The sequence below is a fragment of the Hermetia illucens genome, chromosome 5 (genome assembly GCF_905115235.1).
Source record: "Hermetia illucens chromosome 5, iHerIll2.2.curated.20191125, whole genome shotgun sequence".
Lineage (NCBI taxonomy): Eukaryota > Metazoa > Arthropoda > Insecta > Diptera > Stratiomyidae > Hermetia > Hermetia illucens.
In genome coordinates this window covers 88,909,449-88,932,474 of record NC_051853.1, presented here as the reverse complement: position 1 = coordinate 88,932,474, position 23,026 = coordinate 88,909,449, and the positions used below count along the sequence as shown (strand labels likewise).

The 23,026-nt window shown below is 42.9% G+C and overlaps 1 protein-coding gene across 3 annotated transcripts in view; it reads right to left on the bottom strand.

The window, feature by feature from the left end:
* Window positions 1-19,088, bottom strand: part of LOC119658037 (calmodulin-A-like) — a 498,102-nt gene extending 479,014 nt beyond the window's left edge. For 2 of the 3 annotated variants that reach the window (XM_038065276.1, XM_038065277.1), the window contains exon 1: window positions 18,379-19,088. In XM_038065276.1, coding sequence (XP_037921204.1) covers window positions 18,379-18,417 — 39 coding nt within the window. In that variant the 5' untranslated portion in view covers window positions 18,418-19,088. The remainder of the gene's footprint in view (window positions 1-18,378) is intronic. The other variant, XM_038065273.1, reaches the window with a different exon arrangement.
* Between the last annotated feature and the right edge of the window lie 3,938 nt (window positions 19,089-23,026).

The following is a 23,026-nucleotide window of genomic DNA, read 5'->3' as shown; positions in this document are numbered from 1 at the left end:
AGGACACCAGTTGTGAAACGCCACTTCATCCAGGTTGCGTTAATGCGAGAAGCAATTTCATAACGCAGCTCTCCATTGGCTGATAGCGTTGACCCGAGGTATTTAAATCGCTCAGTTTTGGGCAAATCACTGCCGCTGACAGTGATTGTGTCTGTTTCATGGGGATCGGCCGTCAAAAATTCAGTTTTCTTTAAATTCAATCTGAGACCATGTTGCATGAGGCGATCATTCCATTTTTGAACAAGTTGCTCGAGATCATTTTTGCTATCAAATGCTAGGAAAACATCATCTGCATAAAGCAGTGTGTAGGGCGCCGGACGTTGGATATCCCGTGTGACGGTGTCCATAACAAGGACAAAGAGGAGTGGTGAGAGGGCACTTCCTTGATGAACTCCAACAGAGACACGAAGCGGTTTTGATACACCCACCATACTTCGAACTTTACTTTTCGGATCGTGGTAGAGCAATTGAACCCAGCGCACGAGTTCTTCTGGCACGAAGTGTTGTCATAAAGCGTACCGGATGAGTTCGTGTGGTACACGGTCAAACGCTTTCTCTAGATCCAGAAAGGTAATGTAAAGAGGGCGATGCTTCTCACGGTGTTTCTCCATGAGTAACCGCGTAGCGTGTATTGCGTCAGTAGTTCCGCAGTTCTTGACAAATCTGGCTTGATTTACGGTTAGTTCAACGATTTCGCGAATACGGTTGTCAAGAATGCGTTCAAAAATCTTCATGGTATGGGAAAGTAACCGGATCGGACGGTAATTTGAACATTCTGCTGGGCTACCTTTCTTTTTCCATATTGGAACAGTGGTACTTTCTTGCCAATCAGATGGTGTTCTTCCTTCCTGAATAACCCGGTTAAAGAATTCACTGAGCCACAGTGTTGGGTCCCAGCTCTTTGCTTTCCAGAGCTCAGATGCGATGTCGTCAGGTCCTGTTGCTTTCCCCGATTTCATTTGTTTTATTGCCTCCTCGACTTCAGTTGCGCTGACTGGTGGAACTGCTCCAAATGTCGGTAATGATTGTAGAAGTGGAGGATAAGCAAATTCTTCAGTTGAAATCTGCTCGAAGTATTCTCGCCATCTATCCGTTGCGGCTCGACGGTTGGCAAGCAAAGTACCGTTCTTGTGCGTTCATCACGGCTTGCAGCAAGTCGATACAGATCTCTCTCGCCATCCCGAGTGTCCATTTTATCGTAAAGATTTTTGAAATGGTTCGCTCGGGTGACAGCGACCGCTTTCTTTGTATCCTCCACCGACGCAAGAACTAACGGATCTGGTCAAGTATACAGAATCAACTAGTCTTGCACTTTTAAAAGCTTGTGATACAAATCCCCAACATATTTCTTGGGACAGTAGCAAAGGCAATCCTAGAGGCAAGAGACTTTTTGATTTTATCACTTCAACAAGTCTGATGACCGCAGACGTAGAGTGCGGCCCTACATTCGTGAGGTCAAGAAGAAGTGAAGCAAGTGACCTAACAATCTACGTCTGCTAGTCTCACTCTCAGATCCCCGTTACTTGGAAGTTAGTCTGACTATTCGTAGCGCACAAAATGAAATACAAAGACGAGATCCCAGGAAAATAAATTGGACAAAGTTTTGGGAACTTCCTGCAAATAGCGAAGCTGCCCATGCGACTCCTTTGGCGATAGAAGATCAAATGGAAACCCCGAATTGCGAAACCCTGAATTGAAGAAAGCTATCATATTTCCCGAGGCCAAAGCAATAAAACGTCGAGAACTGCAAAGACTAGGAAAATTAACCAGACGAATTGTGAATTGCGCTTGCAAAAGTAATAAAACTGAAGACTGGTTAAAATTCTGCGTGTGAAAAGTTCGAAACGAGAGTCCTTTAGAGTATACCATGAAGAACTGGAAGCGAAGAAAATCGGATGGAACTTTCGCGAACTCTACATCATTCTCCTGTCATTGTCCTATCCGAACAGCTAACAGAAGTGGAAGGAATGCGGCTACTGCAAAGCGTTCAAGCATTGTAAGGGGAATTGGGATACTGCGAGGGCCGTTGTTATCAATGAAAAAGTGAGAGCTCCTATACTGTCCCTTGAACACTTCAAAGCACCTAACATGGATTGCATCTGTCCAGCGATGCCATAGGACGATATAGACTATTAGGGTCTTACTTAGTCTGCTCTTCTGTTTTCAATTTCAAAGAAAAAGGACGCAACCCTGAAAGGTGTATCCGCGATGGGGGCATTCGTGGACGTTGCAGAAATGTTTGACTTTAAACCTTTCCAAAAGCTTTGTGATGCCGCTAGAGAGCATGGCGTCTAAGTAATTTCAGTTAAGTGGAGCTATGCTATGCTAACGCAAAAATTGCTGAAATGGATGTTGATTGCTATTTAAGAACGGAAGTAGCGAAAGGCTGCCCCCCAAGAGGTGTGGTGTTGCCATTTCTGCAAAGTATCATATGTTGAACATCTCATTAATATACGAACTGCACACGCAAGTCTATGCTGGCGCTGACATTAGCATGATTGGTCAATTCGGTGTGGGTTTCTACTCCGCTTAGTTGGTCGCCGACAAGGTCACAGTCACGTCGAAGCACAACGATGACGAGCAATACACCTGGGAGTCTGCTGCCGGTGGCTCATTCACTGTCTCCAACGACCACTCTGAGCCATTGGGACGTGGTACCAAGATCGTCCTGCACATCAAGGAAGATCAGATGGAATACTTGGAAGAAGCCAAGATCAAGTCCATCGTCACCAAACACTCGCAGTTCATTGGCTACCCCATCAAATTGTTGGTAGAGAAGGAGCGCGAGAAGGAAGTCAGATTTTATTTGGCTTTCAGTAAATCCAAATAAAATCACAATGATATTACCTACAACAAGTGGGAAACCAGAAGCAGGTATGAAAGGTGTTGTGTATTTTTTATACAAAAACTTTTAAGTGGATACTTGTCCCCATTAGTACCTACCATGTAAAGTACATGCATGTATTATAGTATGTCAGAATATTCATTTTCTTGTGCTACTGACATTCAAAATCTTAAAATTTGCACTGAAGCGGCAAATTTTACCTATTATAACTTCCTAGGCCAAACCTGGCAGGAGCATGATTTTTATTGCAGCCTATATTACTATATAGCCTATATTACTGTCCGGATAGCTGAGTGGTTAGAACACAAGGCTGTCTTACGAAAGATCGCGGTTCAAATCTCACTGGTGACAGTGGGATTTGTATCATGATTTGACGTCAGATACCAGTGGACTCAGCTGTGAATGAGTACCTGAGTCAAATCAGGGTAATAATCTCGGGCGAGCGCAATACTGACCATATTGCCCCCTACAATGTACTGTAGTGTCCGTTACGGTCTTGAATGAAGTGCTCTAACACACTTCAAGGCCTTGATCCAATATGGATTGTTGCGCCAACGATTATTATTATTACTATATTACTACAAAATTTCACGATTCTAGAATGAACTTGAGGCCAATTTCCAAACATTCTAGTAATTTACTAATATTAACTTTCTTGAAGAGATATCTGTATGGGGGATACTTCGGAGTCTAGGCACGATTTTTTTCAGACTTTTCGAGTGGGTAGGTTCTGGGAATGGGTCCGTGAAATAAATGACCAACTTTCAGCCCCTGCCATTACCCTTAATTAAATAATGAAATTGTACTGATCGAAACCTTTCATTTGTTAACACTCATGACTATATTCAGTGAAAAAGTTCTACAACCCCATTTTTGCATTTATGGAGATCACCACGATTAAATTTCACGTAAATACGATGTAACTCAATATATACCTCGGCGTTTACAGTTTCCACCTTCCCAGCAAATTTGGTGAAAATCGACAGAAGTGTTTCTAAAAAAATGCTAGTGATAGACATACAGACGGGGAAACAGACAGTAATTACACATGGTTGCCATTCACTCCTTGGTGGGATATAGTGCGTCAACCAGGCCTATGCACCATCGCTCGCGGTTACCTAAAATACCCTTCAGCCCCTCCCACGACTTCCCAAGACGTTTAGACTCCTCTTCTACTCTTCTACACCAATTACCCTTAGGACGACCCACCAGTCGGTCTTCTTGGGAGAGTGAATTCCACTGCATGGCGTAGCCCTCCATACAATCTAGATAGGCAACACATTAAGGAAGGACACTTAATATGTGAATCAGTGCCTACGAAACTTGGAGTTTTTGGGTAACAGTGGAGTTCACTTTCCGTGTGCTACTCCCATATAGTAACACAGGAAAAACACCAGCACAAAACAGTCTCAACTGGAACTTCGTGTTGAGATAGTTGCATTTCCAAATTTTAGACAGGGCAGGGATAAAACATAGGAGAGTTCAATGACTCGTCAGACTGAGAACTTTGGCTTTGTTGGTACTTATTTTCAGTTCAACTCTACTAGCCTCTCTTTCCAGATCCAAAACCATTAGGCCAAGGTCCCAGTGAGAAAGCAAGCATCATCAACGTACTTACCTAAAGCTTTGAAGTTGAAGTCAATGCATCAACTAGGATTCCTAAAACTGTGAAAATAATTCATCCCTGGATAGGCTGACCAACATTTTTGAATTGGCCACTGCGTCAATGATTGCTATAAAATCACACTATCTTAAACACCCACCTACACCTGCTGCAGCTGTGTCACGACAATCTGTGATTGCGGAAATGAACCTCTTTATATTCCGCTTCTACGACGAAATACGTTGAGCGCTTCCCGCAATATGCGAATGTAACTCGCAGCGGCCCAATTCCGGCCATCATCAGGGAGCGTGTTCAGCTTGAGGTAATCGTAGAAAGTGGTGATCAAGAATCAATGGAGGCGGTGGCACTAATAATACAATGCTGCAGGCAATCATTCCAGTAATCGCTGAAGCGCTTTTCTTCACAATCCGACTGAAGTCTCCGTTGAGGTTCGAGACGAATACCAAAGAGTATGTATAGAATTCTCGGAAATGAATCCTTTGCATTGACCAGGTATTTCCAGGGTATTTGCATCTCCACCAGCTACAAGAATTCCATCTCAAATTAATAACGAGAGTACTTTTTGACTGTGTGCTGATATGTCGCTACTGTAACTACAATCACTTTTGTATTGGGGTGTAATTGCGGCTGTCAGATTGCACGGTCAGAAGATTCGTTCGATATTGGGCTGATTAACCGGAGATGTCCACCATGGAAAATTCGTCTGGAACGTCGGCATGACTCAATAAAACAGGACATTGCTAGTCTGATTCAAATCAGCAGATGGGTGAAGCACAAAGGGTGTACCGGAACAATGCCATCCTCGGTGATACATCCGTAATTGAAATTCTGGATGCGACTCTATGGTGAAAATCACTGGAGACACGTTCAGAATGCAGCGTACGTGAGTAATCAGCGGAGTTTTCTCAGATCAGTCAACGAATCCCAACAAACCGTCCAGACAGGACAGTTTTTGGTAACGGAAGCGAAAGAATGTTGGGGTGAACTTTGGGGGTTACTCGTCTAGCATGGTGAATTTTGCGGTTACTACCGAAGCTCGACAAACTGGGCCCTGGTCTGGTGCAAAATTTCTCGAATTAAATGTACCAGTATACTTGGTCGGTTGGTAAACAGTGTAAACTGGGTCAGTAGCCTAAAGTATTTCCAGGTTGTGGAAACTGCCTACCTTACCGCCTCATACCGCCCATTAATAAGGGAACGGTAAATGTGCACCTCAAAGTGAACAACATTTTGTCCGAGGAGCAGAAGGGCTGCCGAGTTGGCTCAAGGATTTGTAAGGAGCAACTCATTATTCACTCGGGAGTTGTAGGAGAGAAAACTATGCTCCATTGATAACGGGAAAGGCTTTTGACAGGGTATCGCACACTAGCAAATCGACATCCTTCATCTGTACCTCATTCACTCCAAACTAATAAAGCTTTTGTCGTAAGTGTGGAATCTAAGCTATCCATAAAGGTCATCACGAGGCGCATGTCCGACTTAGCATTGGTGGCTTCCACATTCAAGAATATTTCCGTGGATGAAGGCCGATCTGGAAAACATCCATCTGCGAATACGGATTACTACGTCCAAATTCCAAATACACCATTCAAATTCTACCGCAGAGTGGAAGAACCTGCCTCCTAACATTGTGTGCATCGGTGTGGTTGCCAATGTAGCATAACGTCACCGCCAAGTCGACTGGCTACTCGCTTATTTTCACAACAAAGAGCAGGTGAGTCCCTTCCGCGCGGTTGTTTGGATTGAGTGCCGACTCCACTTAACACAATTGAAGAATCGATTTTTTAATCCTCTGAGTGGGGTGAACTCAGACCAGAAGCGGATCAATTAATAAAAGTTAAAGGTGATGGACGGTATACCCGTGAATTGCTTTTGGCAACAATCTACTGATATGCATTTGCAGAACAGTTGATAGTGTGTTTGCGAGCTTTTTGCTGAAATTGTGGGATTTTGTGTCCCATTCAGGACGGACAGTCGCTACCCGAGGTTATAAAAAGCTTATAATGAAAGAGCGGCAGTGCTAACTGGTCGCCACATACAGCAATGACAGGCCTAATCTCCAGATAGTTGACAAGCCATTGAACGGAAATACATACAGAAGAAAGTGAACCATAAGTTCGGAAATTGAAGAAATCTGGCGTCTCTCGAGAGTGGTTGTATTTTCCATAATATTGTCAGCTAGGGGTATTGTACCTAAATCCCTTATAGCTTCTCTTGATGTCTTAAGACTTTCACACCATTTTGTAAACATGCTCGATATTGTGGGGAGTTCTCTACGGATTTTCCCACTGACCTAACACTGGCTGTTACGACAAGAACCCATAAAGTAGTTATGACCATTTAACCGTAAATGCTTGGCACTAAGTGCTAGTATTAGGTAAAATCCAGCCTTTGCCGAGATTTCCACAACTCGGAGACAATAATAATCGTTGACCCGAGAATCCAATTGGAACAGGGCTTTGAAACATGTTAGAGCGCTTCGTTTAAACCGTAACAGTACACTACAGTACATTGTAGGAAGCAATCTGGTTAGTATTGCGCTTGATAGAAATTATTACCTTGATTTGATTTAAGTACTAATTCACAGCGGAGTCGTAAAGTATCCAAAATCCGGACACTATAATAAATCCCTCGGCCACTTGTAAGATTTGAACTGCGGCTTCAGTCTACGTCAACTTAGCGTTGATTCCACTGAGCTATCCGAACACCCTAGTCGTCACACCAGATATTAATTGCAAGATACCTACAATACCCTGTCGGTGTGACTTAAGGAAGGTTTTTGACCTCGTATGGCAATATGTGCTGGTTCATAATCTGGACAACCTACTTTCCTTTCTACCAACCTCAAAACCTCAGCTATCTCAATTGAGAATTTATGTGCTGCAATTTATCTATGTCCTCATTGTTTACATCACCTCAAGCCAAATAACCCTCTCGATTCGTATTTAGTCGAGTACAAGGGACACACCATCAAGTGGCAACTAGCTTAAATTCTTATTACAACAAAAGGGGTTCCCGGCACCAGACCTGCCTTTAAGAATCCAGACTTCTCCCACTCCCGCAGTAAATGCGGTGCTGGGTTCGACGATAAACTCAATCCTATCGTTAGATCCAGAAACCTTACTCTATCTAAGGCCAAGAACCTCTGCTGTGAATAGTTAATTCGACGAATAATCAATCACACTTTTTATCTTCTGAACTGACACCTTCTACCATCAGGCGAGAGGACAGCACTTGAGGGAAAGGCATATCCTTCGTCACTATGCTGGCATGTTAAAATGATAATAGTAGGAAATACACAGTGAACGGAGTAATTCTTTGAAAGATGTCATCCACACCCTAACTCCTTAATTACCGAGTATAGAGGGACGGTGCCAAGTAGTATGAGAGAGAAACTTCCATCCCCAGGAGAAAGAGTGGACGCAAGACGCCATTCTCATGCCCACTACATCCTTTTATCTAGTCTTCAATGCACGTTGATATATGTTTGGTTTCCAAAAAACAAAAGTATGGATTGAGTAATTTTCTTCAGTCTAAAGAATGCATGAAATATGCCTAACTACTTTTTCTAACCTACTCCTTGTTCTCCCAGTATCTTGGAATTTAGGCTTATTTTCTTAGAACTTGTGAGTTTCACGATTGTAACTACACACAACATATCAATAATTGTAACGCTTCTTGGCGACACATTAGGGTCATCTATTTGGTAACTCATTACGTTGTGAACTAAAATTCTTTTAGGGACATCTGTTGCTTTCTTATGTGGCACGAATTCAAAAGGAGCTAGCAGGACTTATTTCATTCTTCTTTTCCCACAATTACCGTCTATTTAAGGTTAATTAAGAATCTATGCCCGAATACCAACGAATACATACATACAAGTATAACATATGTACATATATTCGTGTCAGAAAAATTGAAGAGCGTGGTTCTTTAAAGTTTTAAATAAGTACTCGAAATTACACAAGTTATCCTCACGTGTAACCTTCCATCACTTAAAAGGAAGGAAGGAATGATGATACCTAATTTATTTATGCTCACAGTCAGTTAATATTGGGAAGTTTTTGCTGTCACAAAAATGTTTGTACGAATAGTTAATCTAGATTGGTGAAAAGAACTATGTAGTCTTCAGAATATGATAAATGAGCATATATATTTACAAGGACACATTAGCTGGCGATGCAGCCATACATAAAACTGGACCGCGTCACTATGGATACATTTTGTGAATTCAGTCATCCAAAAGACTTTGGAAATCTGGAATACCCTACTTAAATTTTTAGGTCAAAGGAGCAATGGTATAGTAACAGGAGCTTGCGGACAGGACGTCCCTGTGACTTCCTAATCATACGCTGTAAAAGGACTCCTACTTACCATACACCGAATGTTCTTTGTGCGATATAGCAGTTGACAATGGAGTAGCGTTCTTTGACATTGCTCATTATCTTTAAATTCCTTGGCATGTAACGTTATACATGACTGAAATGTAAAAAGTTTTCTTTCAAAAATGATGTCTCCTTGCGAAAATGCCAATTAACACTAAGAATCTGAAACCAGAAGCAAGGTGCTTCACCTACGAAGTTCTTTCTGGTTTTAACGAGCATGAAACTTTGAGAAGGCAGCTTTTGAGTTTTGTCATATATTTTTTTGCTTTGTAGCAATATATACCGGTTGTGCTATTGCTGGCATCATGGACAACTGAACTGTTGGCAATTTGAGAAAAGACGGGTGATTGCACGTGAGAGGCCAATGAACAACTGACTAATAGAGCAAAAACAGGTTTTGAACCAACTGATGGAGTTCAACGCCAACTTTGAAAATGCAAAGGAAGGAAGGAAGGAATTTTCAAACAATTTTGAGATTCAAGATTTATGACGAACAGTCTTACAGTTTTGGTAGATGAAGCAGTTCGTAAAAGTTTGAAGAAAAAATGCAACTATTTTTTCATTGAATGTTAAAAAGCCGAGATCGAGATTTAGAAGATAATCCTCAATTGGCATCTTGCGTCATCATCATCAAAATTGGGGTACAACAGCAAATATGTAATAGAAATTGAATGAAATAATTGACGTCCTCGCGTTATGTACAGTCCTCTGTCATCATGGCTTCAAGTGTATTGCAGCACATTTGTGATAGTAGTAGTAAAGACAACAGGAAACAACTAAAATCCGTATCGAAATAGCAGTAGCTCATCATGCTAAATGAAGGTTTGAGAGCTTTGCAACTCCACCCAGGCTAAGTCTAAGGCCGAAAAAAATGGTACATTCGATAAAATGGAGTCGAACTTTTTAATGCACGGGACAAAGACTAAAGAAGACGAAAAAGGAGTTACTAGTCAATGGAAGACAGTCATTGATTTGATAGCAACAATTGAAACTGAAATAAACAAATCGGTTGTCGGTCGTCGTTAGTTTCCTAAAAAGACACCAGATAAGTATGCTAGTGTTCTATTGTATAAAGAGTCACTTAGCGCAACCCAATGACCGCGATAATAAGCGCCGCAACTTCTTGGCAGATGTCTCGGGGATTCAGGAGAATCATCTCTCTCGAACATTTGGTCTTTCTGTCTAGATCGGAATCAACGAGTATACAAACATTTTAGCTCAGGGACCATATTCATAGGCACAGAAGCTTCATCAATTTTTCAATCCACCAAATTTATGCACAATTCTCTTATGAAGCACGTCATGAATGCTGAGGTAATTATTAGTACACAGGAAGAGAGGGTTAACTGAATTAAAATCCTGAGAGCTCAACCAAGAGACGTAGTATGAGACGTGTTTTCCAGGGATCGTAATCGCCTTTTTCGGTAGTTGGCACAGCCCATGAGTACAAAAGTCAACGAATTTATAGCATATATAATATTGTAATACTTTTCCCAGAAGCAGTAGTATCGAATGAGGCAAAGAGCAAACAGAAGAAATCATCGAGGCTGGGGTTCACACGAATCAGTTCAAAGGGATGTAGAAAGTTTAGTAAGACACGAAGATGAAATACTGAGTTGGGTACACAGTGCTCCGAGTACGAACCTCACCGGCTTTCCTGGGTATGGCAAAGTCCCCATGCGAAATCATAGCTGTTGTCGCTCAGTGGGGCGTGTGTGTCGAAGAAGGGAGAGGAACACCTTTGGCACGGCAGGACGGGCCCCGATCCAGTCGAGAGATGGGCAAGGGTTTTATAAGCATGGGCGGCATCAGAACGTAAGTATGTAAGTTAGTCTGAGTAAGGCGAATACATATCTGCACGTTAAATATCTGTACCCTTACTGGAAAGACCGAGGAACTCGCATGAGCCCTTCGAAAAAGGCGTACGCGTTTACGCTCTACAATAAACGTGATTGTCTGGTGCCCAAAGCTGCGACATTGTATGGAAACCCGGTAAAAATTGCCATAAAGTGCTCTATTTTGATAGCCCCCTACATGAAAATCGACGATTCCGTAACATATATAATCATATAGAATGACGAAAGACAAGGGAGACCTTACCTGAGATGGAGCGCTTTTAGGGATATCGATTTGTTGGACCTCGGTGCAAAACCGGGGTGTCTAGATTTCCTTACTAAGGCAGGCCTAGACCGGATAGCGGTTGGTGCGCCGTTGATGATGATGAGGTTCGCGATTAAATCAGCTGATCGCACTATTCACTTCTTCACCATGTACGCACCAGAGACAGGTCGACCCTGTGCAGAGAAAAATGCGAAGACCTGCAACGAGCGTGCTGATTATGGCCCTTAATTGTCATGTGGGTGTAAAGGCAGATAGCAACATGTGCCATGGATGGAAAGGGTTTGGAGTGCCCGCCGTGCATTAAGTGGCGGCGATTTTGTGAGAAGAAAGAGCAAATGATCTCATTTACGTGATTGCCGACCATAATGAATATCGAATAATCGTGGAATCAAGATAAAAGCGCATTTCACAAAACGGTCTATGCAACCATCGGAGTCACCAAGCTCGGTTAGTAGTTCAACCGAGAAGAACCGACTGTACCATAAATTTCTCATCGATAAAATACTGGCCAATTGGCAAATTTACAATAATACCAGCGGGAATGGAAAGAAAGCGATCGCTGCTACCCGAACGGTCTATTTCAAAGGTTTTTACGATAAACTGGATACTCGGTACTCTGCTTACCGATCGACAAGCCGACATTTAAAATTCCGACATAAAGTGACTTGGGAATGACAATTACAGAAGGCATGCGTTTGTAACTGATTGAGCCCAAGGCGCATTTATCGAAATTGGTGTTCGTGTTGAGTAAGGTAAGGTGTGAATAGGGGCAGACGATCTGCGGGAGCTATATATGTGGGAACGAAACTGGGAAAGGGTGGATCATATATGAGTACGTGAAATGTGTAGCTGCTTGAGGAAATCCTGATAGGGCATGGCATTTTTGGCGGGCAAAGTCCCGCGAGAAGAGAAAAATGCTAGCCCTCAGGGTTGTGTTCTGTGTGAGGCAGATTCAGAAGACTGGTTTCTTATCTTCACCGTAATGCGACATTCGGAATCTAGACGCTTCCATGGGCTAAACTATACGTGTGTGCTACCTTCCGGCGACGGAGGGAGTTCTTCGACGCTGCTTCATATACAGTATGATGAGCGAACGACCATAGTGGTGGACGGACTCCAGTTTCGTGTGGTTTGCGTTAGTCTTGACACATAAGACATCATGCTAGGTCGTAGGCAGAGTGGAAGTTGGAAAGGTTTCGTTGGGGTTCTCTAGATCGGGCTGATTCCAGTCTAGCCGTCTCTATGTGTTCGAGAAGGGCGAACGCATCCGAGCCTGTAATGGAATTGAAGTGGTTTTTGCCACGAAACCTCACCGGAGGTTACCTGGTATTACGGGAACCGAGATATGAACTCTAAGAGTATATGATCCATGAAGCGGCGCATATAGGCTGGTAATATTATCTCTAAAAGGTAAGCGCTCCTCATCGTTTACTAGCCCTAACTTACTGCAGAATATAGTGAGCACTCTCTTCCTAGAACATGTACACTATGCGAGGCTTCCGGCAGTGCTTGTAAGCCCCGACGAAGTTCCTGTAGTGGTTCTGGAGGGAGCAAAGAATCTCATTGAAAATAAGACGCTAGGCCTGGATGGAATCGCGAATATCCTCTTGAAAGTGGCAATCAGAGCAGACTAAATATATTTGCCCAAGTTTTTACGGCATGCCTTAAGCAAGAAGTATCCCTCGACTAATGGGAGATACAGAAGCTGATATTTATTCGGAAGTCACATAAGCCATTGGATTACACCGCGTCCAACAGACCGATCTACCTAGTCAATACCACTGGCAAAGTCTTTGAACGAGTGATATACAAAACAAATGATCAATAGAAGGCTTATCTTCAAGAAACATATTGAGAGAGCAGCCATTAAAACTTCTTCCATGACCGCAACCATCTTGAGAACATCACCGAATATTAGTAGGCCAAGACTAAGTCGACGTGTTGCTATTTCAAGAGTAGTTAGTTCCGTGCTACTCTGCGCAGCTCCTGTATGGGCAACTGTACTGCAGAGAATTAGGAATAGCGTATCAGAGAAGCAGCATATTATCAAGATGCTCTCCAAAGACACCCTGGGGAGCAAAGGACGGCATATCTACGGTAAAACGTATGCAATCGGGGAATCTGGTGTACTCCGACAGCGTGCAGAATAGCAAAATAGGTGAGACGAGTCAGAAACTGGTCACGAGATATACCGCATCGGTCCAGACATTCGAAGAAGGATTGGACGAAATTACGGGCTAATACAATGATGAATGAGCGGACATAGAGGTTATCGTGTATACCTAGATCAATTTGGGCACGAGCATTTACCATATTGTCTAAGGTGCGTTAATATGGCCCAAAATGAACAGCTTAGCTAGGAAGAATTCGAAAGAAAACAATAAATGAGGAGGACAACCACGAGTGACAGTTAAGGACTGATCCAGTCCCGCGACGCAGTGTTTTAGAGTAATCCCGGCAAGTAGACTGGATAGAGAACAAGGTGATTTTCGTGAATAAGGGAATGATAAAACTGCATGACAGAAGCCATGTGTGAGTTGCAAAACTTTCTACTACCTAACAATGAAAACAAATGGGAATACCGGAAGTTGGACACTTCGGGTATATAGGTTTTGTGTTCATCTTTTGTGAGGAATTGCCTATGTACGTTTCTCCATTCACACATAGGTAAAAATTCAGAATATTCCTTGATTTATCCAGCTCCGCCCTTCATATGAGGTCACTTCATACGTCTTAGATTGCCATAAGTTCAAGTGAAATACAAAGTTTTGACCTTCTATAATTTTGTTAATAAAAGTAGGCTTTTTTTACAAACTTCCCAAAATTATGCATAATTTTATTACCGATGGTCGTAAAAAAATTGTAGCTCTAGGATGGACCTAAGGGGGGTTTTCAGGCAATTTTATTATTAACTTTATTGGAGTAGATATCGGAAAGGGATACATTTTGAGAGCTACGTTTTCTATGGGTACTCTATCTTTCACTCGATATCAGAAATAAAAACAGGTTTGCAAAGTGCTAATTGAGCCTTTTCATTTGACACCCCACATGAACATATTCCGTACAAAAAAATGTTACATTCCCTTTTAGTCCCGTTTGAACTCAACAAAAAATGGTGCTACTTACTGTATATAAAAGGATTAACATGGGTGTGACAAACCGACGGACAGACAGATCAGAATCGATTCTGATAAGGTTTTGTTTTACACAAAACCTTAAAAAAGCAGACAGCCTTTAAGTTGATTTTAAGGTTTCGTATCTGACAAGGTTGAAACTACGCTTTGGGAGCCCGAGGAACGGCCTTCGAAGGTAGCGGAAGAGCAAGGTCCATGGAAGCAGGCGGGGCAATAAGTTTCATTTTCAAAAATTAATTACTGAGTTCTTATTCTTCTTGGTTTCTGGAATGTGCACACGCTCCATGGCAACGGTAGCGAGGATCCTCAGAATGAATCTCTAACTTGAGCTAGAATTTCAACGTTATAAAATGGACATTCCGGTCGTAAACGCAATGAGATTGTGGGCCTTTGTATTGTGGAAAGCCGAGTGATAGCAGGTCCGAATCCTGTCTCGCGTTGTTGTTGGTGGCTACCGTAAGGCGCGTTGTCTTGATCTAGAATCTGGTTTCTGACAAGATTCTGACTCCAAGATGCCCCCAGGTGAAGAAGTATCACAATTGTAAGAACGGAGATGAAGTATGTTCTCTACGAACAATTACACGCAGTTCAGGAGAGGCTTCCTAAAGGTGACACTGTGATCATGATGGCTGATCTGAATGGGCTCTGACAACACCTTGCTCGGTCATGTGAGGGAAAATACGAGTTTGCGAGTTTCTGCAGTTTCCATTGTTCTATCATAGGTGGCACACTGTTCCAGTACAGAATTTGCAATAAGGTCGGTAGGGTTTCATGCAGGTCGTCGACTATGTCCACCCGGAATTGTGGAAGTGGATTGACGAACGGAAGGAATTGAAAGCTATGTCAACTACTGCGGGTTATGGCGGGTGTGACGCATCAAAGAATATTCCGAAAGCTTAATTGACACAGAGCTGGTTTGGTTTCTACTTCGAATCCTTCTGCATTGACGACATCAACACACAACGGACCGCATTGGAATAGTGCGTTTAAATTTTAATCGATTTCGCGAAAGCTTTCAATAGGGTGAATAGGAAGGGTATCTAGCGTGCTCAACGCAGGAGGGGCATCCCGGAAAAACTGATAGCCGTTATCTCAGCAACATATGATGACGAACAAACCTAGGTGAAATCTCGGAAGGGCAGGGTTGAATTTTGGTAATGTATTTCTGTATCTTATCGGTGATGTTCGTCATGCTAGCTTGACTGGTGAGTTCACCGAGTCATTGACCTTGGTCAAATGACTTTGGATTTGCAAAGACAGGCAGGTCGAATTGGACTGAAAATAAACACCAACAAAATCACGGTTCTCAGTGTTACCGGCCACCGCGCTCTCCCTACCAACATTAATGGGCAGAGCATCTCATTAACGCTAGATCAGCGAAAGTGGAATCTGGAAATACAGTTATCGCAACCATAGTGTTCCTTCTGTATTGCTATTTGAGATTAGTACATGGAAAATTACTTCCACTATCATTCGAAGGATTCAACTTTCCGTGAATACCTGTCTGCGCCATGGCATCGTAGTACGCTGGCCTGATACTATCTTAAACGAAGATTTTGATCGATGTCAAGGCCCGCATGCACTGTGATCGGAAGGCGGAAGTGGCAGTAGATAGCTCACACACTCCTAAGATGGCCGACGAGTGGGTCGCCACCCATCCTGCGAGTGATGGCGCGTAGGTGTGACGCGCTATTCTCCACAAAGACGTAAATGAAAACTGTATATACCTACTCCTCTTGACTCTTTGTCCCATTCAGAAGAGGAGTCGGTTCCTCCATTGCGCTATTTTGCAATATCATCGCCCTGATCTCCATGGAGTCAAGACGCTTTTTAAATGCCAATGCTAGATGAAGAGGACAACTGGTTCCCGGTATTTGTAAGCTTAATAAAGATCACTAGCGAATAGAAAATAGGAAAGCCTTAATTATTTCAAGCCTTTGCTGTTTCGGCGGCCTTTTGGACGTTCCCCATGGACTTCCCTGTTCAGATCAATATAGGCAGGTGGGTTCTCGCCAGTGTGAATTACGTACCCGAAACCCATCGAAAACGTCTCTCTTGCACTTTTTCCACGATCGATGTAATCTCACATCAATCGCAGATGTCACGATTTCGAAAATGATCATAGTTCCATTACCGCGAGGCGTCGTTAATTGTGCTCTATAGTCGGCTAGTAATTAAAACCATAGAGGTCGGGAGAACGGACGCGGCTGTGTTTAATTTTCGACCACTCCATATAAATTTCTGCTTTTGAGGGTTCGCTCATGGGTGAAGTAATTTCATAGGGCAGATCATTATTGGCTAATAGAATCGATAGATATTTGGTTGAAATAGTTAGGTTGCTTAGTCCTGGTCAGGTCACTGTCACCAAGAGTCTGTTTCGCTTGTATCGGTCTTCAAATATTTAGTTTTTTATTCAGATTCCGTCAATGACGAATTGGGCGATCGTTGTGATTTTGGACAACATTGCTCAGATAGGGCAGTGTTTGCTTACTTGATCTACACCGGTAAGAGGGTGTTTATATACCTGCAACAATTGGAATATTGCCCTTAGGATCGCAGTAAAGCAATTTATCCCCGCCCCTTCTTTGCATCTAGAAATGCAATGTAGAGGGGCGAGGCTACTAATTGTGTTTTCCGAGGGGTAGCCGTGTGTGTTGCGCCAGTAGTCATGCAGTGCTTGAGAAACCGGTCGTGATGAACAGTTATTTGAACAATGTCGCGTGTTATTAAGATTGCGTTAAAAAATCTTGAAGGTATTCTTCATCCGGATCAAACGGTCACTTGAACTTTCGGTGGGAACGCCCTTCTTTTTCAATATTGAAATGGTCAACAAATTAGCGACTAAACCCTAGTATTCATTTTGATAGTCTTCAACAAAATGAATACCATCCCCTAAGTTTCTCCTCCCCTTGGAACTCGATACCTTCCAGTCGAACCATAATTTCCAACGTTTTGCACATTCTACAAAGTTTCTGCTTCTCAAACACTTATCGAAACCAGGAATATGTGAATGATGTAACCATACCGCAACCATACATAACAACCATCAGACAAGCTCATACTCGTATTTTCACATTGGAAAATTCCGCACTTTCCGTGAAGAGTTTCCACCATTTCACTATGCTCCACTCATCAAATTTCATTCTGCTACCCGCATGGATGCTCGCTACAATATCGCTTAGCAGCAATCATGCAGATTGTATTCATGCATATCACGAGGTTGTCAGCGAGGTCCTTGAATGGATACTACATAGCTAATGTAATCAATGAAATATGAACCCATAAGCTAATTGCTGGAATAGTAGAAGCATCCCATGTTCGGAGTTGAAACGCTGAGTGGTTGCGTGGGGTTGTCTAATTAAAATTTGCTTTCGGGGGCTGCAATTTAAGATGCCGAGCATTATTTCCAATCAAGGCTAAAGCAAATACCTAGCATCCGAGGCATTTCCTGAAGGATGTCAGAAACTTCAGAACAACAGACAGATAACAGAATATTTGCCAGCAATCATAAATATTTTCGTAGACATTTCCGTTTGCCGAAAAGCCTCGCATTACCATATTTTCTATCAAATATTTAAGAGATAAATTCATAAAAATTATTTTCTGTTCCTATCACGTTTCGTCATTGAATTAGAAATGTGTAAGCATTTTTCAAGCATTCGAACCTAGTAAACAGCAGAAGGAGGATTTCATTCAACAATTACGAATTCTCAGAGCACCCATGGTTCCCGCAGACAAACTTTTGATACAGCTGAAGCCATTTATATTCATGATGTATCGCCTTCCCTAATGATAATGAATATCAATGTATTAAATGAAATTACCTTCCGCAGAGCAGAAGTACGCCGAAATCCTTGCTGGTGCATGCATGTATGAAGAGCAATAACATCTTTGAAATATTGCAGAAAGGACCTTGTAAAGAAGGAGCTTACTTGCTACTCCTTTTTCTTATGGACACGTAAGAAACGCCACGAAATGAAGAAATGTTGAGAAAAGAAAATTAACTCTCTCCGTGGGTCCAGGGAGAAAGAGCAGACTCGCAACTTTTCAAACAACTTTCTGAGCGAAGTTTTGTAAACTTTTGGGGAGCCGCGCTCTACGTTACTTCATCCATCACAGGACACATGAAAACGACATGAGTATCCTTCGCTGGGAACGTATAATACAGTAGCAAGCTGGGTGCGACTTAAAGGATTAAATTCTCAGAAATACTGTTCAAACAATACAATTCAGTTGACTGTAAGCGGATTCCATGGAAAAATCACATACCCTTCGCATCACTCGTATCGAAAACGATGAGGACTTCATGTTGGCGGCGGCTACAGCGGCAACAGTGAATTTTCAACAGGTGGTCCAAGGGAGATACGTTCGGGAGAGCTCCAAGTCGGATGTAATTCTGTTTAACGGACACGCACACACTTGAAGCACTGACTCTTGCACAAAGTAAATTGCAATTCTGCTCTTGAGGACTACCTGGTGATTTTACGAATTATTGCTAATTGCCGAGATCACAGGAACCTTCCGCGATCTAATTCGAAGCACACACCCGCTACACATCTAACATGCACTACGCCGTCGGGAGAATAATCCGTGAAAGCCACAAGGACGAATCTCCAGATTCTCGAGGATCCTCTTTAAAAATGCTAACTAGCTACTTTTCTAACTAAATTACCCGCTAAATGACGATCTCATTAAGGACTCACTTCACATATGAGTGCGATTAAATTCCGTTAGAACAGGACGCGCAAATGACTGCATTAAGGAAAGTCGTAGAAGTTTATCAGCGACACTTCACGATTTTCTTTTTCCTCTCGGGTCTATCTATCAATGGCACAGTCACGATTCAATCGTCCTTCATTGCGAAACGACAGACGACAGGCGAAAGGCGATAGAGTGATAGAGCGATAAAGTCATAGAAAATTTTCACGCCGCGCCGATACGGTGAAGTTACTGCCGCTCTGCTCGTGTGTGGTGGTCGGAACTGAAAACTTTTCCATACTGTCTCCGACAGGCGAGTCCTTTAAGGCAGACGAAGAACATTCGCCGCTGCTGCCATCACAGTCGTTTTTCACCGACTGGATATCATCTCCTCTGTAGTAAATAGAGGAGTACAGAAAAGCGCAGCAGAAATTGTCCAGGATACTCGGTTCAGGGAAAGTGGCTTCGGTACGGGGCAAGTTTTCAGATCTGCTTTCGCTGTTATATAGATTCAGTCTATTTATTTGCGGCTACAGGCTAAGGTTGAAATAAACATACACAAATGTAAATTATTCTGTTCGAAAGCATTGTAATTTCCAGGGTGCAGCAGGCAACATCATCATTGCGAAGTACCTCAGGAAGTCTGGACATTCCCAACGGACTACGGGACACGTAAGTTGAATTTCAACAGGAACTTTGCTGTGGACTTTTCAACCAGGAGAGGGTGGAAAACCGGCGATTTATTGCGAGGTTATAAAATATCCTTTACTGACGGATCAAAGATGGTCTGCATAGTTGACGCGGGACTATTCTCGAAAACGTACAGTGTAGTCAAATCTTAGGGGCCTTTGGGATTCGACAGTGTTTGCCAAGCGATGCTGTAGGCTTATTGATGGCAGGGACATGCTTCAAGCCCCAAGCGTAACACGGTCATTCTGACCACCAGCCACGCAGCCAGAAAAAATGTATACTCAGTGTTGGTATCTTTCTAGTTGCAGGAACAAGCCGAACAGCCTGGGCGACATGCCACCATCAGCTATTTCCTCGTTAGAAACTGTGAAGGATGGTATCTATTCGGACAGTTAGTAAGCGCTAACTTCAGATGACGAATGTTCATAACCTGCGATAAATCAAGGGGATCTGATGTTACAGTAGCAAGACTCGATCGCGAGAGATTTTGGACCAGATGCATGCAAATGCGTACAAAATTACTGTTGCTATCGGACACTGGTCTATAGGGAACCACCCCACCAGACTCATGCCATTTGCATTGTCGAAATTGTAGAGAAGAGGGGAAACCCTGAGGCACTTTCTTTGTGATTGTTGCAAGCTTAAGCTAGAGTCAAAACGATCCCTGATTGAGAGGGGAAGGCTGCTGTTATCCTTCGTAAAAACTATGAGCTGGCTATGAAGAACTGACTTGACTAGATTCTGTTTCCCTAGCCTCTCTTACAGCAGTCACGACCTCAGGAGTTTGTAGTGTCGAACCGCCAAAGCGTTAAATAGGCTCTCCTGAACGGTCAGTGATTCCTACATACATACCACTTTAGCTACTTATTTATTAGTTTCTGTTTTTATTTCACTATTTACTTATTGGGTACTTGCGCAAGTTATTTCGTAGGAGCAATGTCAGGGGTGTGTGAAGATTGGGCCAACTGTTACTGCTACCCTAACCCCATAATTTTTGTTTGTATGAATGCAACAGTTAGAGGCCTTTCCTTCGATGCTCTAGCTGGCAAAATTGCCCTTCATCTCTTAGAGTTTGGTTATGCAATTACAGTTCCCAGTTGTTAATCCTTTAAATATTCCAGCAAACAGATAATAAGGCCATATGAGGGTCTCATGTAGTTCAGGACAAACCGTAGACAAGTGGGACTCCATATCCCTCACAAACTGGCCCTCCTGGCGGAGGCATATCCCCACAGTACTGAGAACCAGGTGACTATACCCAGAGAGGGGAGAAGTTGGGAAATCAGGCAGTGGAATTAAGCTCAACATCGGCCTACAGTAAAGACCGCAACCAACTAAGATACTTCATTAGAAGACAGGGGCGAACAGAAGAACGTCTGAGGTCATTATACCAGACGTCGGGAAAGAAGCAGGCTTCAAGCGCCCACATGACAAATGGTCCTTTCGGGATCTGATGAAAGGCCTGGAACCGAAAGAGGGCGATCCGAATACTCAGAAAGCGGAACCAAGAAGAGGGGAGCAGCAGCAGCACAAAATAAGAGTGTTCCTAAAAATCCAAATCCGAATAAAAAAACAACAGGTAGGTTTGTTGTGAAGCTAGGAGCAGAAAGACCGGGGGTTAACTATGCCAGTGTGGTGAAGGGCATCCCACTGGCTTTTTGCCGAAATTATTTCCAAAGCAAACACTCATTCGTCAGGAACAGGCCTTGTCGTCATGTTGATGAACCAGGGATATTGTGCAGAGCTCGTTCGCCAATACTTTCCACCTGGTCTTATATTGATGCACTTCGCGAAGGAGGAATGGCTTAGGACTATAGCTCTTAAATTGCCAGGCTGGCAGAAAGCAGAACTGTCGATATATGCAGGGGATGATGTACCAAGCGCACACATGGTTGCAGTCTTCCTGCCCAAAACCGCAGCGATGGAGACGGAGAATCTTTTGAGCTTCTTTATTGCTCAGAATAAAGATTTTCATGCTCGGCTGTGAAGGGTCTTTAGAAGCGGGGTGGAGGACGAAGGAAAATTCCTCACATTCGAGGTAAATAACCAATCACAGAAGACAACTAAAAACCGTAATTGTCTCTCCAACTACAGATTCGGCAACATTACTGTGAATATGAAGATACTTCGAAGGACACATTTCGATCTACCGAGATCTCCAAAGGAACAGCGAAGGCCAAAGGAGAGGGTGGGGTGATGAAATTGACTTCTTATCCACTGAGCGGGAGAAGCTGGACAACCTAAACTTGGATCACTGGGGATTGCCATCTCGGAAGAGGAGAATCATCATACTCCGAATCAGAACTCCAACCATTAATGGAGTCAATGGTCACCATTTAGATAGCCCAGATAAACTTCCACTATGCAAAAGCTGTATCTGCAGTAATTACAAAGTAAATGTCCAAGAACACCATTAGAATAGTGCTACCCCAGCCGTACGTAGGTAGATTCATTATCTGCAAGGAAAACCAACATATTATATCATTAAGCAATTAAACACGATTCAAAATGTATTTATTTTTTGCGGCTGTGCAACTTCCATTCGAAGCCGGAGGAAGAACTCGAGAGGCAGTCAAGGCATCGGGCTACTTCCTAGGAGACGGCACCCGAATATCACTTCTCATCGGTTAAGATGCCAATGTCCATCATAAGATCTGGCGTCACCAGTCGAGGAGGCGAGTACCACCTTGAATTTACTAACAATTAACTAGCAACGTAAAATGTAGGCTACATGTTACCATTCGTGATCAGCACCAGCCAAGAAGTACTAGACACAACTTTAGGGAACACACAGACAAACCTGCGGGTCAAGAATTCAAGATTGCCAGACAAGCCCTCTATGCCGGATAACTAGCAAACTCAGGGGAACTCTGAAGTAGAAAGAATAGTCAGGAATCCCAGGAGAATAGATTTGAATTCCTATAAAGGGACCTGAGCAAAAGGATGTTCATCTGCAGGAGGGGCGGCAATACGAACTGGAACTGGAAGCAGTGCTGAAATACCAAAGCGACAATCACGTTACTAAGGGATGTCTCCTGGTAGAACAGGAAGCTAACGCGATTAGAGAAGAACTAAATAGCTTCAGGAAATTCTGTGAAGGGAGTGAATAAATCACGAAAATATTCAGGCTATACAAAATTGTAAGCGAAGATAGGGCAACATCTTCTGTCTATCTGAAGAACGAAGATGAGACATATATTAAGAATGAGGAGGACACTTTTTACAACTCATTTCTGGGGGTTCTACCACAAGGCAAAAGACAATAACATTCTGCCTGCCACTTCAATAACAGATAGAAAGGGAAAGAAGGAAATTGAAAACTTGGGGGCATTGGGATTTTTTAATCGTCTGAAATCATCCTAATCTCAATTCCAAGAAGGATCCTTTTCACCATAAATCTCTGACATCGTTTGTGTTTAAAAGAGTGGAGAAGGTTATCGACAACTATTTCAGCTAACGTATCTATTACGGGATGGCATAAAAACTAAAGCAGCCTATGCAACTCTCGGGGCAAACAAGCCAGGTACGC